A 14052-nucleotide genomic window follows, 5' to 3' on the forward strand; every position below is an offset into this window, starting at 1 on the left:
TCTGTACCACGCTCTGGTTCGTCCAGCCTTGATGCGCGCAGCTCGCAGCTCCGCTGGCGGCTCGCTTTAAGGGGTATCTCGGGTTGAGAATTGAAGACATCCTATTTTGACTCCAGTATAGTGCGCTAACCCAAACAACTCCTTAGTTTTGTTGTGTTTCGAGCTGGACGATCAAGCAGAGACCCTAGTTTGACATTGAGATTTGAACTCTCGGTCCAATCATTCATGTGTTTTACCGGCTCTCCAAAGAAGGTTCCTGTCTCCACAGTTCTTCAGCAGCTGCACGATATTAATAACCTCGATCATTTCTATGGGGGGCTAGATCTATTACAGGGACATTGTTTACATTTGGCCTACCGACTTGTTGCCAGGGGAAGCTCCGGACAACGAGCTCCTCTGGGCGGATACGTGGTCACGTCAGTCTTCAAAAGATGTAAATTGGGTTGGCTACATACGATGATTCTAATATATGGCGCTGATAGTAAAGAAATTCAAGACGTTCAAGCTTCAAACTCCGTGTCTATGTACTTTCTCGCCAAGGTCTTGGGTTGGATTGAAAGGACGATGTTGTGCATCTATTCATCACTCGTCCAAAATAACAGCAAACTGTCGGTTGGAACGACTGATGAAACAACGTTTCCTTCTCGTTCTTGCTAATTGAACCCACGCGCTATAACTTGTCTTCATTGCCGCTGTTGACTTCCTCCTTGATTTACCTATGTTGGTGAAACAATACGCGCTTTGCTTCGTGGATAAACCAAGAGATAACTTCGAAAAGCACTAATCAACACTGCAATATCATTGTGCAGGATCCGAAACGATCAATATTATTTTAGTCAATTGGCTTTATCCTTCGTGTGTGTTGTCAGTCAGTGTAGTAGTTAGTGCATTTGAGGGTTTCAAACATAGATGCGCCCTCTCCTTCAAATATCAGAGTTCATACCGAGTTTCTACAAAGAATTGGAGAAAAATGTGAACTTTGGCTGATACCCACCCGGAAGACAAAATGTCTCAGCTCTTGTTATGCTCCGAGAGAAAGCTGCATACTTAGCTCCTCAGGAAATGATCAAGCAAGTAGTCAAGCAAATATCTGCCAGCTCTAACCTGGAGATTTTTAACAGGCTTTGCGGTTTGCAGTCTAGTGTTTGATCTCTAATATTCGAGACTAACTACTACCTACATATAGGTATGTCTTCTGCGAAGTGGGTTTACCAAGCTACAATGCACTGAGACAAGCGAGAAGAAATGTTGATATGATATCTTTTGGATTCTGATCAAAATTTGAAATATATATAGATCCAAATCAATGCCACGTATTGCGTCCAGAATAAGCCAAGAACAAAACACCAGCCTATACATGAAGAACAGAACGTAAAGCAAGAGTTTAGACAACAAATTTGTTTGCACACAAAACAATAAAGACTAGTCGCGAAGTGGGGTATCTTTTACCATTTGAGCCAGCACGGGGATCAACCCCGTGAAAGATAGAATCAAAAACAAAAAGAAGACATGCTCCTCAAATAAGTAGGTAGTTCCAATTATTCCGCTTCATGATGTCCCTCCAGTGGACTTGTTGCTTCTTGATTTCCCGTCCACCCATAGTGGCGCCAGCGCCAGAGGTGGAGTTCGAGTTGTCAAGCCTGGAAATCGGACTAGTAAGCGAGGAGTTGTAGGGGTTCTCTCCAGACGAGATCTGAGAGGAGTTGTAAGGGTCGTCCGTCACACGCCACACCTCATGCAGGAGGCGGTACATGCGTCCGAAGCTACCGAGGTCCCCATGGTCACCCAGCGCAGTAGCGCGATCGGCGATCACGGATCGGAAGGGGCTCGATGATTTGGAAAACAAGCCAGTCATAAGCAGTGGCCAGACAAGAGAGCGATCGTAGCCATGGGGACCGGCAGGAATAAATCGGAGCGCGTCTATTACTGCAGCGATCAAGCTCTCGTCTACTTGGTTGCAATCAAAGCCGGGTGCGATGCTAGAAAGATAGATTTGAGCTGCGATCCGGAAGATGTGAGTCATGGTCTTTGTCAGGGCTTCAGGGCGAATGGCTCCAGTTGCAGGTGAGAATGCGTTCTCCAGCGTGGGATCGGCGGGCTTTGTGTGCTCGAGTTGTTCTGCCAGCGCATTACTATGATAAGAGACAGCCGAGTCACCGATGCGACCTTCGCTCTTTAGAGAGTCTAGGCAAGCAATCTCAGAGATGAGATACATGACCCGGTCATCGCATCCCATCAATTCGCATAAGCCAGAGGATGCTCCACTCAAGTGCTTTGATCGATACTGATGAGCAAATTCGGGAGTCTTGCCCACCATTGTCGAGCCAAGGATATCAATCCAAGAAGTTAAGCTCATACTAAATGGGGCGACTAGGTATCCACCAGAGTGCTTAACTGTTGCGGATGGAAGTTCGAGTCTGGCCACAAGATTGGATGCAGCTTGGAAATGATCAAACCACGGAATATCAGGGAGGTAGTCATCCGAAGGGCCAACAGCGCAGTGAAAGAAGATCATCGCAAGGGTCGCATCCAGGATCTCGTTGTGATTAACATCTTCTCCCAGAGCCTCACATAGTTTAGAGATGGCTTCAAAACGGTGCCGCATGATATCATGGTCAATTTGCTCACCGACCAATCCTTCGGTAGTCTTAAGGTGGATGGCAGCGACACTCAGACAACAGTGAAGATAGCACTTATTTGTCTCCAGAGCGCGGAGAATTGATTGCGCGCGCAAGTGTCCCTTTTGGTGAGTTTCTAGAACGGGGAAAATCTGGCGTAGCACATTTTGGATAAAGTGATCGAGGAGTGGCCGATCATGATCGCTGATAGCAATATTGCTTTGTAACAATGCGCATGTGTGATCAAGGCTAGGGTTGATACCTCGCGTATTGGCACCATTTGAGGCCTGAGCGAAATATTCATCTTCAAACCATTCATCACCAGAAAAAGTTGGCATTGGAGCACTGAGTTGGGGAGGTGCAAATGCACTGAATGTCGATGTCGAAGTATCATGACGCATAGGCACATCGTTGATGAATGTCTGCCGTTCGGTTCGCACATCGACCTCATAGGAAGGTACGTAAGGTCCACGAGGAGCACTTCCTAGCCCAGGAGTAGGCAGCTGGGATGAGAAAAGATCGTAGGACTCGTTGTGCCTGGGGCGACCATGTTCGTGCACAGGCGAAATTGGCGATCCCGCAGACATATGGCGATGACGATTTATTGGGTCTAGAGTGTCCTAGATGTCAGTTGAAAATGTACGCGAAGTATGAATCGAATAAGCACATACCACAGCGGATACCGTTTCGCTCCAGCGTCTTGGTTTCCTTGATCCTGTTCTTGATGCGCTCCCTGTGGGCTCTCCGTTTCTCCGCATTTGCCCACCAGACCGGGAGTTTGTATTCGCATCGCACATTAAGACTGACACAGGCGCTGCAGGCAGGGTGTTTCTCGTCGCACTTCTTCCGACGTAGGCGGCATGTGAAGCAGCCTATTTGAATTAGTATAGTTCATAGGAGTGACCTTTTTAGGGACAGTGCGCAAAGATAAGGGCGGATCACATACCAGACCGGGATCGCTTGTGTAAACGACCATTTGCTCTATCTCCATGTGTGTGAGGTGTGCACGGAGTCAGTGACATATCTGCCGAAGCAAGAGGCCTAGTAGCAGAGGCAGAGGCAGAGGAATTCTTTGAGATCGGCATATTGAAATATTGAAATTAGATGACCGCAGAATGATCGATGAAAGTGATTGTGTAATCAAAAGACCAGAATCAATTGCAGATAAAAAGAGTATGGCAAAGCTGAACCAGCAGGCTTTGTAGTCTATCAAGATATAAAGAAAGGAAAGGGAGGTTGACCGAGCAACTGTGAGAAAGATGATGAAGATGAGGAACTAAAACCGTGGGATTTACGATGCTTTAAAACCGATGATAGCTTGTGGAAAGAGAAGCGGGTGTTTCTATTTTAGAATCCACCTGCACAGTTCATAGATTGAGTTGGATAATTTGGGGGTCATCAGCACGAGTTGGGGTTGGATCGTCGCCGAATATTGCTGGGCTGGGAAGCCAACAGGTATAAGCAACCAATGAGAGTTGCAGAAAGGATGATAAAGGTTGCACTCCCGTCTTTTGAGACTAAATTTGGGACAATTAGCTCCGTTATTTTTGTGACTTGAGGTCGCATGGTGGCGTTAGCGCATGCACCTCGACGTCCAAGTTCCTCGAGGGACTGGATGGAGATCGTCCGGTCGGACTGGGATTCCGTACTCTCTCCTCCGTAACATGGGTGGCTGCATATAGCCCATTGGACCTGGATTGATTTCGATCTTCGGGTTGGTTTTTAGTTCCTTTCCACTATGCAATAGTCGGACTCCAACCCAACAATCAGAGTTGGTGTTGGCATTTGAATCCTTTTACACAACCAACTGAGGGATTTAACAAATTTAATACGTTAAGCCTACTCATAGTGGATGCCGCTGTCAAAATCGCTTGACCTGCAAGGAACGAAGGCGGGGTCGAGATGTGACGAGCAACAGAGCCGGGATAAGTTTCGTTAAGTTACTAAATTCAGAAAAATGTCGCAAAATTTCGGACAAATTTAGTACAGTCCCGCGGCATTCACCATAACCAATGATTGAGATCAATCATCTCTAGAAGGCTGGTAGATCACGACTTGAACTGAAGGATTATGAGTAGTGTGACAGTATAGGTGGAGTAAGCCAAGCTTTCAGTTCTCGCATCATAATTGGATAAAGAGAGTAGAGTTATAAAATTGCTCACTGCTCGACCGGGGCCATTGAGAGCTCTGACTGGGTGGCTGGGGTATAGCGTCCCACGTCTGGTGCTCCGTGCAGATTTGGGGAGATGTGATGTGATAGACGTGCATATATACTCCCTTAATTAGCAACACTTAACCGCCCAGCTTCGGCACAATGCAAGGTAATTTACCCCATCCTGTAGTTTATTCTATCTTCATTTTTGGTCAAATTAACCTTGAGCATCTACTTTTCAATGAATTTACTATTAATAACCTTCAACGGAGATCGAGTTGAGTCCTAAAATAGGACAATTAATTTAATATCGAGCTTCATTTGGTATAGCCTTTGCTCCGTCAAACCCCGCTCAAACTGCTAGAATGCCTGTCGCTTTTCTTCCCTTGTGTACGACCAATTTCCCATCAGCAACGGCCGACTGCAGATTTGGCTCTCGATTGGCCATCGTTACTTACGAGCAGAGTAAATAATAATTGATCAATCCATTACCGTATTCAACCCAGTTCTAGCCATTCAACCCTCGGCCTGTTGGAAAATTTCGATCTACACATCCACACGTCCAAAGTATAACGCACAATGAGGAAATTCCTCGTGCCTTCTCAACCTATCATAAACTAGGACTTGTAAACCAAATCAAAATTTCCCTGGTCCACTTGCGGCTTTAGTTATCGGGAAATAACGATATCAAGTTTGTGATGTAGTTCGCGGGTCTCAATCCAACGATCTGTACTCGTACGGAGTATATGCTTAGTTATTTGCTAGTATTCCGACCGAATGTTGACCACGCATCATCCAGCGTTCAAACCCTAGGTAGTTGCTGGTCGCGAAAATATATCAAGCGAAATGATGCCTCGCATCTTGATGTCGGCTTCCGTTCTCCTAGGGTACCTAGATACAGACTGCAGGTATAGCCATCCTTCTTTGTCATTCTATTCTACCTATTGAGGCTTCGGAAATATATCTACCAGCCGTGATGGTATATGTGCCATGTTATTCTCAATTGCGAATAATCCCTTGAAATTCGGTCTTGCAATGTTGTCTCCAAGATAAAGCCCAAAGCCCTACTCCGTACTTTTAGACTATCCTACGTTACACAACCACTCAGAAGAAAGTAGCACATCCGACAGATTGGAAATAAACACGGTACGGAGTATGGGATATCTATCTGTAGCTATCCGGTTATTGTCTAGGCTGCCATTTCATATTTGCTGCAACTGAAGTCTTATACAGATACTTCACATTCCTAAATTTTCATATTCTATGAGGCGCATCGGGTTAGCCGTCATAATTTTATACTCTATGGAGCCGAAAGCAATGTGTTTAGTTTATGAAATCTTTGACAGTGGGATTTAGACGAGTCTATCAAGATACATAAATGAAACCTCTCATCTCAGACCGAAATAATAAAAATTATGATATGGAGTGTGTTCTCCTAGTTAAATCTGGCAATTTATGGCGTTGATCTCTTCCACATGAACAACTGTAGCTAATTTATCAATGCGTCGAGAAATATGCAGCATATGGCACATCCCAACCCCCCACCCTAGCTTACCTACAATACGGCGGTGAAAGAATCCAAAGACTGGAAAAATTCAGAAATCGGCCAGCAGCATTCCATTCCCATTACCCGCCCTCCCAGGGTTAGTATCCTCATAGTGTGTTTTAAGTGCCTGTCAACATATCCTCCAGAAAGGGCACAAGTCTAACATAATTGTATCCGTACACAGATCATTCGATTAGCCCCCAAGGCTCATATCATATCAACGAATAATAAGACGAACGTAAGAAAAACATGTGCTATCCAAGCCACCAAGCTGCTAGTCCATAATCAAAAAATGAAACCGGGCATATTTTTAAGTATTAGTAACGGAGCGCCGTTGGCAACGGAGACCCTGGCAAAAAAAGACAGGGGCATGACTCGAGGAATGGGGATCGCAATTAAATATAGTAACCCCGAGTGAAAGTTCACCTTCCAAGAAAATGGCGTAGCGCTAATTGAGGGTTGATGCGTGGTCGTCACGCTGCGTCGGGTTCCTATAGGTGCGAAGTGGGGGAGGGGTTGCTGCATAGGCGCTGACTGCACATCAGTCACATCTTCACTCCAACGTCGACAACGTTATCACTTTACAGAAATGCGCATCCTTCAAGCCAATTAATGTTTAAGCTTGGGCCGCCTTATTTGGCAAGAATTGCGGTGATGGGTTATAATTGGGCGATGCTAATGCGAGGTGCTTGCATCTGAAGCGGAACTACTGCAGGTGAATCACCTCGTATCACAATCACATATGCCCTTAATCCCTGCTCTTAGCCAATCGCCTCTGCTGTCTGCTACCGAATTTTAGTTACGCGCTGAGTTTCACCAACTTGGTATGACACGGAATTTTTGTCCCGTTGAGCGGTTCGGGTTGGCTAGATCCTTTCCCCAGCGCTACGTGGTAAATGATTTCTTAGCACAAAGGGCAGACTTATTACAACCCAACTGCCCCAGTGTGACGAACTTCTGTTGGATCTCCCAGCCCTGGATCTCCGCTCATATTGAGTCTATTTTCTATCTCCATACTTTCATTTCATCATATTGTTGGTTCACTGCTGTGCGGGAACTCTAATAACACCACATTCATTTAATTATTCTACTATATCTTGCAAATTACCATACTCACGATTAACGACATGGTAAGCTGGAATGCGAGGGAAATAATATGATCGCTGCTAACCATTTTAGAATATGAACTCATCACTGGCTGCTCGGCGAAGGGTAGTACCTGCTGAGGTAGACACGACAAACCACGAGTGGTTCTATCCCAAAAAGACCGTCGAGAAACAGCGCCCTAACTCAGGGGCAACCTTCTTCGATGACACGGATTCTGAGAGTGGTGACTGGCGCCAATCGCACCGGCAGAGTATGCAATCGGTAAGTGACCTTATCCTTGTATCAAAATATGAAGCCTAATGTAGTATGAACCAACCAGTACAGTAACGGGAGCAACACTACTCTTTCGAGCCCCGAGCTACCCACTCCAGACCTCCTGCCAAGAAACCTGCCTACCTTTCGATCAAGTAAGGAACTGATTGCGGGCCCTTCAGGTCCTGATTTGTTCAGAGGATCCAGGGGTTCGACTGTGGATGTTGAATTCTATCTTGAACCGTCACCTTCGCTCGATTTCAAGTCACTTACACAGCCTGAGTTTGTCAACCCGCATCAGGCTGAGTTCGTCAACCAATACCAGACCGAGTTCGTCAAGTACCAGGACGAGCGCCCCAACCAGTACCAGCCTGAGCGCTCCAACCAGTATCAGCCCGAGTTTGTCAACCCACATCAGCCTGAGTTCGTCAACCGCTATCAGCCTGAGTTCGTCAACCAGTACCAGGATGAGCGCCCCAACCAGTATCAGCCTGAGCGCTCCAACCAGTATCAGCCTGACTTCGTCAACCAGTACCAGGATGAGCGCCCCAATCAGTACCAGCCTGAGCGCTCCAATAAGTACCAGGCTGGTCGCTCCAACCCTTATCTGTTATCTCCTAAGACACCAAAGGCTTTTCCACGCAACCCCGATGTGTCTCATCTATCAAAGAAGGAGATTAGGAACTGGGATCCTAGCCAGGTCGCTCACTGGCTATTTATCGGTGGATATCCCGATGATATCCGTGACACGTTCCTCAAAAATGATATCACCGGCGACATTCTGATGACTTTGACAAAGGATGAACTCGAGTACCAACTCCGAATCCAATCTATGGGCAGACGTGTCCAGCTCATCCAATCGATTGATTATCTCCTCGAGAACATGCAGACGAGACCGATTCCAGAAACACCGTCTCAGTTTCCGTCCGAGGCGGCGTCTTCTAACGGGAGAAGATCTCCCGAATCGTTCGCCCCCCAGGAATTGGCTCCTAAAAGAACTCCTACAGGCCAATCTTATACAATGTCTATTTCGCCTGACGGTAAAATTCTCTCTTCGCATGCCTTTGGACAGAGTGGGGATCAAAGCACCGCAGACGCAGAGTCTATATCGATTGTTGGAATCGAGGAATTTCATCCGAAGCCCCACAGGTGCTCCAAAGGAGAGAAATGCAGCAAGTTTAAGAAGCTCAAGGAGAAGCGCCTGAAGAAGCTTACTACAGAGTATCCCGGCGCAGATTTTCAGGGGGGTGCTATCTTTGTAGGCAGCCCCGGAAATCCTGAAACCGCGAGAAATCTTCTCCGGCCCACGTCCGAGGCCGAGCTTTCAGTGATGGCATCCTCAAATATCTTTGGTCCTCGGTCCGGACCAAGACTTTCTGAGGCAGCTCTGAGCGAAATTCAACGCTTAGATCCGCAAGAAACAATCCGAAACTTTCTCAGGCACCAGCATATCGATGACTTCCCCAAGCCTGGACCCCTTGGGCTGGACACTCACAATCTTCCGCCGGCAGACGACTTTGAGGACATCTCCCCGCTAAATGCTCAGTCAAATTCTATGGCCGCAAACCTGCGCAGTCTTCCGAGGCTTACGATCCCAACAAGCCCACTCACGGAAGATATGACAACCGCTGTTACCACCAACAGATACTTCACTCCTACTCATCAGAATGGCTCTCCTACTGCTGTTCAGCAATTTGGCCCATTCAGTCAGGTTCATCAAGCCCAAGCAACTGAGACTTACCGCCAAGGTACACCATTCTCTGAAGTTGATGTCCCTATCACTGCAATCCCCAGTGATCCGATCTCCCGTGATGTGTCTCAATCTGTTCCCCCAAGTATGCAATATGGAACCTTGTTCCCTCCGTACCGGGATGCCAATCACCTCTCACGGAGCAACTCGACCCGTCCCAGTGATGATCTCCCTCTCCGTGATGCCAACTACTTTGCACGGAGCAACTCGACCCGTCCCAGTGATGATCCCCCTCTCCGTGATGCCGATTACTTTGCACGGAGCACTTCGACCCGTCCTCGCGATGCTTTCCCTCTCCGGCAGGTGAACGAGGGCAAGCCTCTGACCCCGATCGATGTTCCAGCAGACCTGATCCGAAGCCCCCGCGTGAACCAGTATGGTAACAGCAGCTCGCTAGCTCTGGCCGATCCGGAAGTTACCCATGCGGGATACATGAAAAAGCGCAAGACCACACGTCTGCTCAGACACGAGTGGTCCGACGCACACTTCACGCTCCGTGGCACCAACCTGGCCATGCACAAGGACGAGCGTGATGCGCACCGCATTTCACGTGCCCTGGAAAACATTGAGGTCGACGAATATGCCGTCGCTTGCTCGTCGCTGGCGACAAGCTCCAAGCTGACGGCTGCGTTCAAGCGCTCGATCTTACGTAACGGAAACAGTACCACTGACATTCGTGATGGTACCGCTTTTGCTTTCTCGCTTATTCCAGCTACAAAGGAGAGTGAGAAAAAGGCTCTGTTTGGAAACAGCGCTGTTAAAACCCACCACTTCGCTGTCAAGTCTCGTGAGGAGCGCATCGACTGGATGCGTGAGCTTATGCTTGCCAGGGCCCTGAAGAAGGGTAGAGACGGCGAGGATGGTACGTCTATGGATGGGAATATGATTTGAGTGTTTAGATTAGTGGTCTTGTTGCTTTCAGCTCTTTGCATATGTATACGCTTACAATTCGTTTGGTGTTCTTTTATTTTTGGTGTGCTGCGGTCCCCACCATCGTTGAAGGAACTACCTAGGTATCATTGCTCTGGCGCTTTTGTTGGTACATATTTATTTCCTGTGTCACCCCTATGGACAAATTCACGAAACGCGTCGTTGTGAGACGGTCAGACTGATACCCCTTGATTAGTATAGTTGCATTTAGTTACAGAAGAGGTAGTTAAGGAATTCAAATTGTTAATGTGCGAATCTTATTTTTCTTTATAACATACAATCTTTCTTGATTTTGTAAACGTACCCAACTCCCAGCTCTCCGCGGCTCACTCATATATATCTTCTTTTGCCTGAACATTGCCGCTGGAGGTGTTTCCCAATATCATTTGTAAAGAAGCAGAAGGAATACCCTTTATTTCAGTCTACTCTACTAGCCTACAGTTGAATATGGTTCATCTCTATCTTGCAAAGTTGTTAGCATCCTCCGAGGACAGTGTAGACATATATTCCTTGCTTGGTGATGCTATATCATCCCATCATCCGAACGACTAGATACGCCCACCCATCTCCATAAGCAGAGCTTCTCACAACTTCTTCGATCGGAGCAGACATGGGTATCACAGCACCGTGTAGCACGGGCTTTGCAAGGACAGGGGTTCTCCGACTGGGAAACAGATTCGGTAGCAATGTGTGTAAAACAGTCCCAACCGTTTGAGGCTGGAGAGTGGAACCGCTCCGCGAGCTCAACATTTGACTTGACTGCATACTGGGTGCTGGTATGGAAGGAGGAAGTGGCGATTGTACCACTTTAAGGGAGGGAGACTCGGCATTTAGCGGGAGTGGTAGAAAGATCCGGATCGGAACGTTGCGAAAAGGTTGTGAGAGCCGGGGAAGAAGGATATTTGATATGCGCTGAAAGGAAAGAAGATCGACTATGTTTCTTCGTGTTAGGATTGTCTCTATGATTGATGCAGTAGAGGAATTTCTACACAGAATGTTTGACTCACGTTCTTGAACGGCATTCCAAAGCCCTGATGAGTCTTCTTTTGAGAGACTCATGATGCCCTTAGCTGTACCATTTCGTAGGAAATCTGCTTCCTTCACACTGTTTATAAAGGCATCGTTCATGACCATTCCATCGGCATCAAGCCGAACAAGGTCATGCGGCCAGTCGGTAAAGTGCACTATCAGACGCCAGGGCAGCGGTGGCCCTTGGTTAGTGGACTCATTGTCTCTTGTGGCGGTCTTCGAGGCCGGGTCTGCTCCCGCATAGAGGTCAAATAACAGCCCGACTGGGTAGTGCCACTTCAGAGGCACACCCTCAAACTCAAACCAGCCATCATGAGACTGGGAGCTTGGCTCTATCAAAAAATTCGAGAAGAAAGCTCGAAGCCTAGGTAGCAACGAGGGAAGATATGAGATGCGCGGATATGAGATCTAGGAACTGAGATCAGCATTTGTGCATATCAAGTGCGTGAAGAACAGACATACAAGATATGGATCCGTCTTATCAAAGGTTCGACTTTCTGATGAGGCTAGAACAATCTGCAGTGGCAAGCGCCCGTCCCAGACGGCCTTCTGGATAGATCCGAGAGACACTCGGTTCTCCATCCTGAGGAGTGATAAGGCGCTCGGTTCTTTCTTTCAATGTTTGCTTTGCTGATCTTCACACGCCGTATTTCAAATTACTAGACACGCGCTGAGATTCGCATGTCTTCAACCGATAAGACTCGCGGATTTGGAAATGCCCCGCTTTCGATATGGTCATGATCCGGGAAACGGCGTATCCACAAAATTCCAGAGATAGTCGGCCACTCTTGGGAAATCAAGCGTTTGATTCCAAGGAGATACTGACGGTTCGTGTTGACATAGCGTGACTTGAAGACGCGCCAAAGGTTGATGGCACGTGTTTCTGCCTCAGGCAATAACCCCAATATTTATGCCTCAGGCTCCCAGGTTTCGATTTCCAACCTTCCAACATTAAAGGAGCAATGACTTATGGCCAATATATATGCAACCTAATGATGCGATGGAATTCAAGGTAAGCGGATATTGCAGAACACTGGTATTTTCCAGATTCTGGATATTCAGCGCCACTTTCCAGTCGTGTATCTTCATTGACCATCAAGGTCCTCTGTGAACTTTCTAGATTTATCTACATCTTCTTCTGTGCGACTATACACCAAATATTTTTGCACGTTAAAAGGCTTAACATCACGTCGGCATTAAATGCAGTCGTGGCCCATTGTTCGCATTTCTTGCCCAGCTCTGGTGCCTCATTTTATTGACATGGCTCCAAATATCAAACTGTCCATCCATAATCTACAGGCACGACAGCGGCGGAATACAATTGAATCGCCTCGCCGAGTGTTTTTCTGTCCGCCGTGCTTTGCAGCCGCTTTATATTCTTGGTATCACCTAGATTGGAAAGCTTCTTGGCATGATGTTCCTACCAATGGAGCAGTGAGTTCTAGCCATGGAAGCATACTCCATAACTGCTAACAAGCGATCAGCAGACCAATACTAGGAGCAAACCCAGGCTGCACGTTTTAGTGACATCGATCTACAAGTATGGGTGCAAGCCGTGCCAAGATTGCGTTGACAGGAAAATCGTAAAGCCGAGAAGTCTTAGAACTGCCGCCACGGATGGCCGAAGACTATCCCGAGGTGCCACTCATGTAGCTTCCATACCACCTCAAGACTTGGCCTCGCAGCCGACAGGAGGAAACTCCAGAGCTCTCGTGACTTTCGTCTGGAAGCTGCTGCCAACAGGGCACGCAATATGAAAGGATTCGAGTGTAGGGCTGCTAGAAAATCCAAGGCTGGGGCTTTTTTTGCGCTGTTGTAAGGGGCCTCCAATTTCTGCAAGATCGGCCAAATTTAGCCTTGTCCCCGCAATCTATGATACACAATACGTATTCATCCCCCACGCCGCGTATTCGCCTGTAGGTTCTATGGCGAAGACTGCATTTGTGGATATTTTGGCTCAAGAAAGACGGGTACTCGCAAGCGCAGAGAAAACCCTATTGGATATTCACCAAAGTCACCGAGAAAACTGTGAATTCAGAAGCACAATTTCTTCAAGGCCCATAGGATAACGCTGATAGGTTGTGACAGGTTAGTACCAATAAGTCCTTTACTCTAAAATTTGGCTTGTATGACTCTCTTAGGTAAAGGCGACTCGCCATTCAACCTCAATTTCAATAGTGCATTCTTGAATACCAAGGCCGGGCGGCAGCCACGGCGTCCTTCCAAGCCGGAATCGGGCCGAAAAGAGCTTGTATAGTTCTGATCATTTAAACACCACCGGCAACAACATCAGGATCATATAGTAACCGTGTAACTTTATTGGATGAGCACATTGACTCATGTATCTATTTGTAATCCGGACCCGACCGCCATGTCAACCCCGGAGTTCCGTTTAGTGTAAATGTCATTCACCCCAATTTGAATGCACTATCCCGGGCGGGGCCTATTCCGCCATTTCCGGGGAATCTTATGGGAGATTCTAGGTAGGGACAAGTAATGATACAACTTGAAAGATTCCCCATAAGCATACATACAAGCATACATACTAGTATGTACATGCCCAGTTAAAAATCCTTCTTTCTTCTATATTCCTACTCCGTAGCCTACTCCGTGTTTCGGTTAATGACCCGAAATCAAATAGACTTTTACCCCTTCTTCCGTTTGCCGT

The 14052-nt window shown here is 47.1% G+C and overlaps 3 protein-coding genes across 3 annotated transcripts; 1 reads left to right on the plus strand and 2 right to left on the minus strand.

The window, feature by feature from the left end:
* Positions 1 to 1516: 1516 nt before the first annotated feature.
* On the minus strand, positions 1517 to 3703 carry N7518_006743 (Zn(II)2Cys6 transcription factor; the record flags this gene model as incomplete). Its single annotated transcript, XM_057187670.1, has 3 exons — positions 1517 to 3228; positions 3290 to 3490; positions 3565 to 3703. The coding sequence occupies 3 exons, from the start codon at positions 3701 to 3703 to the stop codon at positions 1517 to 1519; spliced, it is 2052 nt and encodes a 683-aa protein (XP_057039373.1).
* A 3740-nt stretch (positions 3704 to 7443) lies between these two features.
* N7518_006744 (SAM and PH domain-containing protein) lies at positions 7444 to 10316 on the plus strand (the record flags this gene model as incomplete). The annotated part of the gene is made up of 3 exons (XM_057187671.1): positions 7444 to 7446; positions 7496 to 7684; positions 7743 to 10316. The coding sequence occupies 3 exons, from the start codon at positions 7444 to 7446 to the stop codon at positions 10314 to 10316; spliced, it is 2766 nt and encodes a 921-aa protein (XP_057039374.1).
* Positions 10317 to 10883: 567 nt separating this feature from the next.
* On the minus strand, positions 10884 to 11966 carry N7518_006745 (autophagy protein 5; the record flags this gene model as incomplete). Its single annotated transcript, XM_057187672.1, has 3 exons — positions 10884 to 11314; positions 11363 to 11792; positions 11847 to 11966. 3 exons carry the CDS (start codon positions 11964 to 11966, stop codon positions 10884 to 10886), a joined length of 981 nt encoding a protein of 326 aa, XP_057039375.1.
* Between the last annotated feature and the right edge of the window lie 2086 nt (positions 11967 to 14052).

Source organism: Penicillium psychrosexuale, assembly GCF_028828465.1.
Source record: "Penicillium psychrosexuale strain IBT 29551 chromosome Unknown utg000004l, whole genome shotgun sequence".
Lineage (NCBI taxonomy): Eukaryota > Fungi > Ascomycota > Eurotiomycetes > Eurotiales > Aspergillaceae > Penicillium > Penicillium psychrosexuale.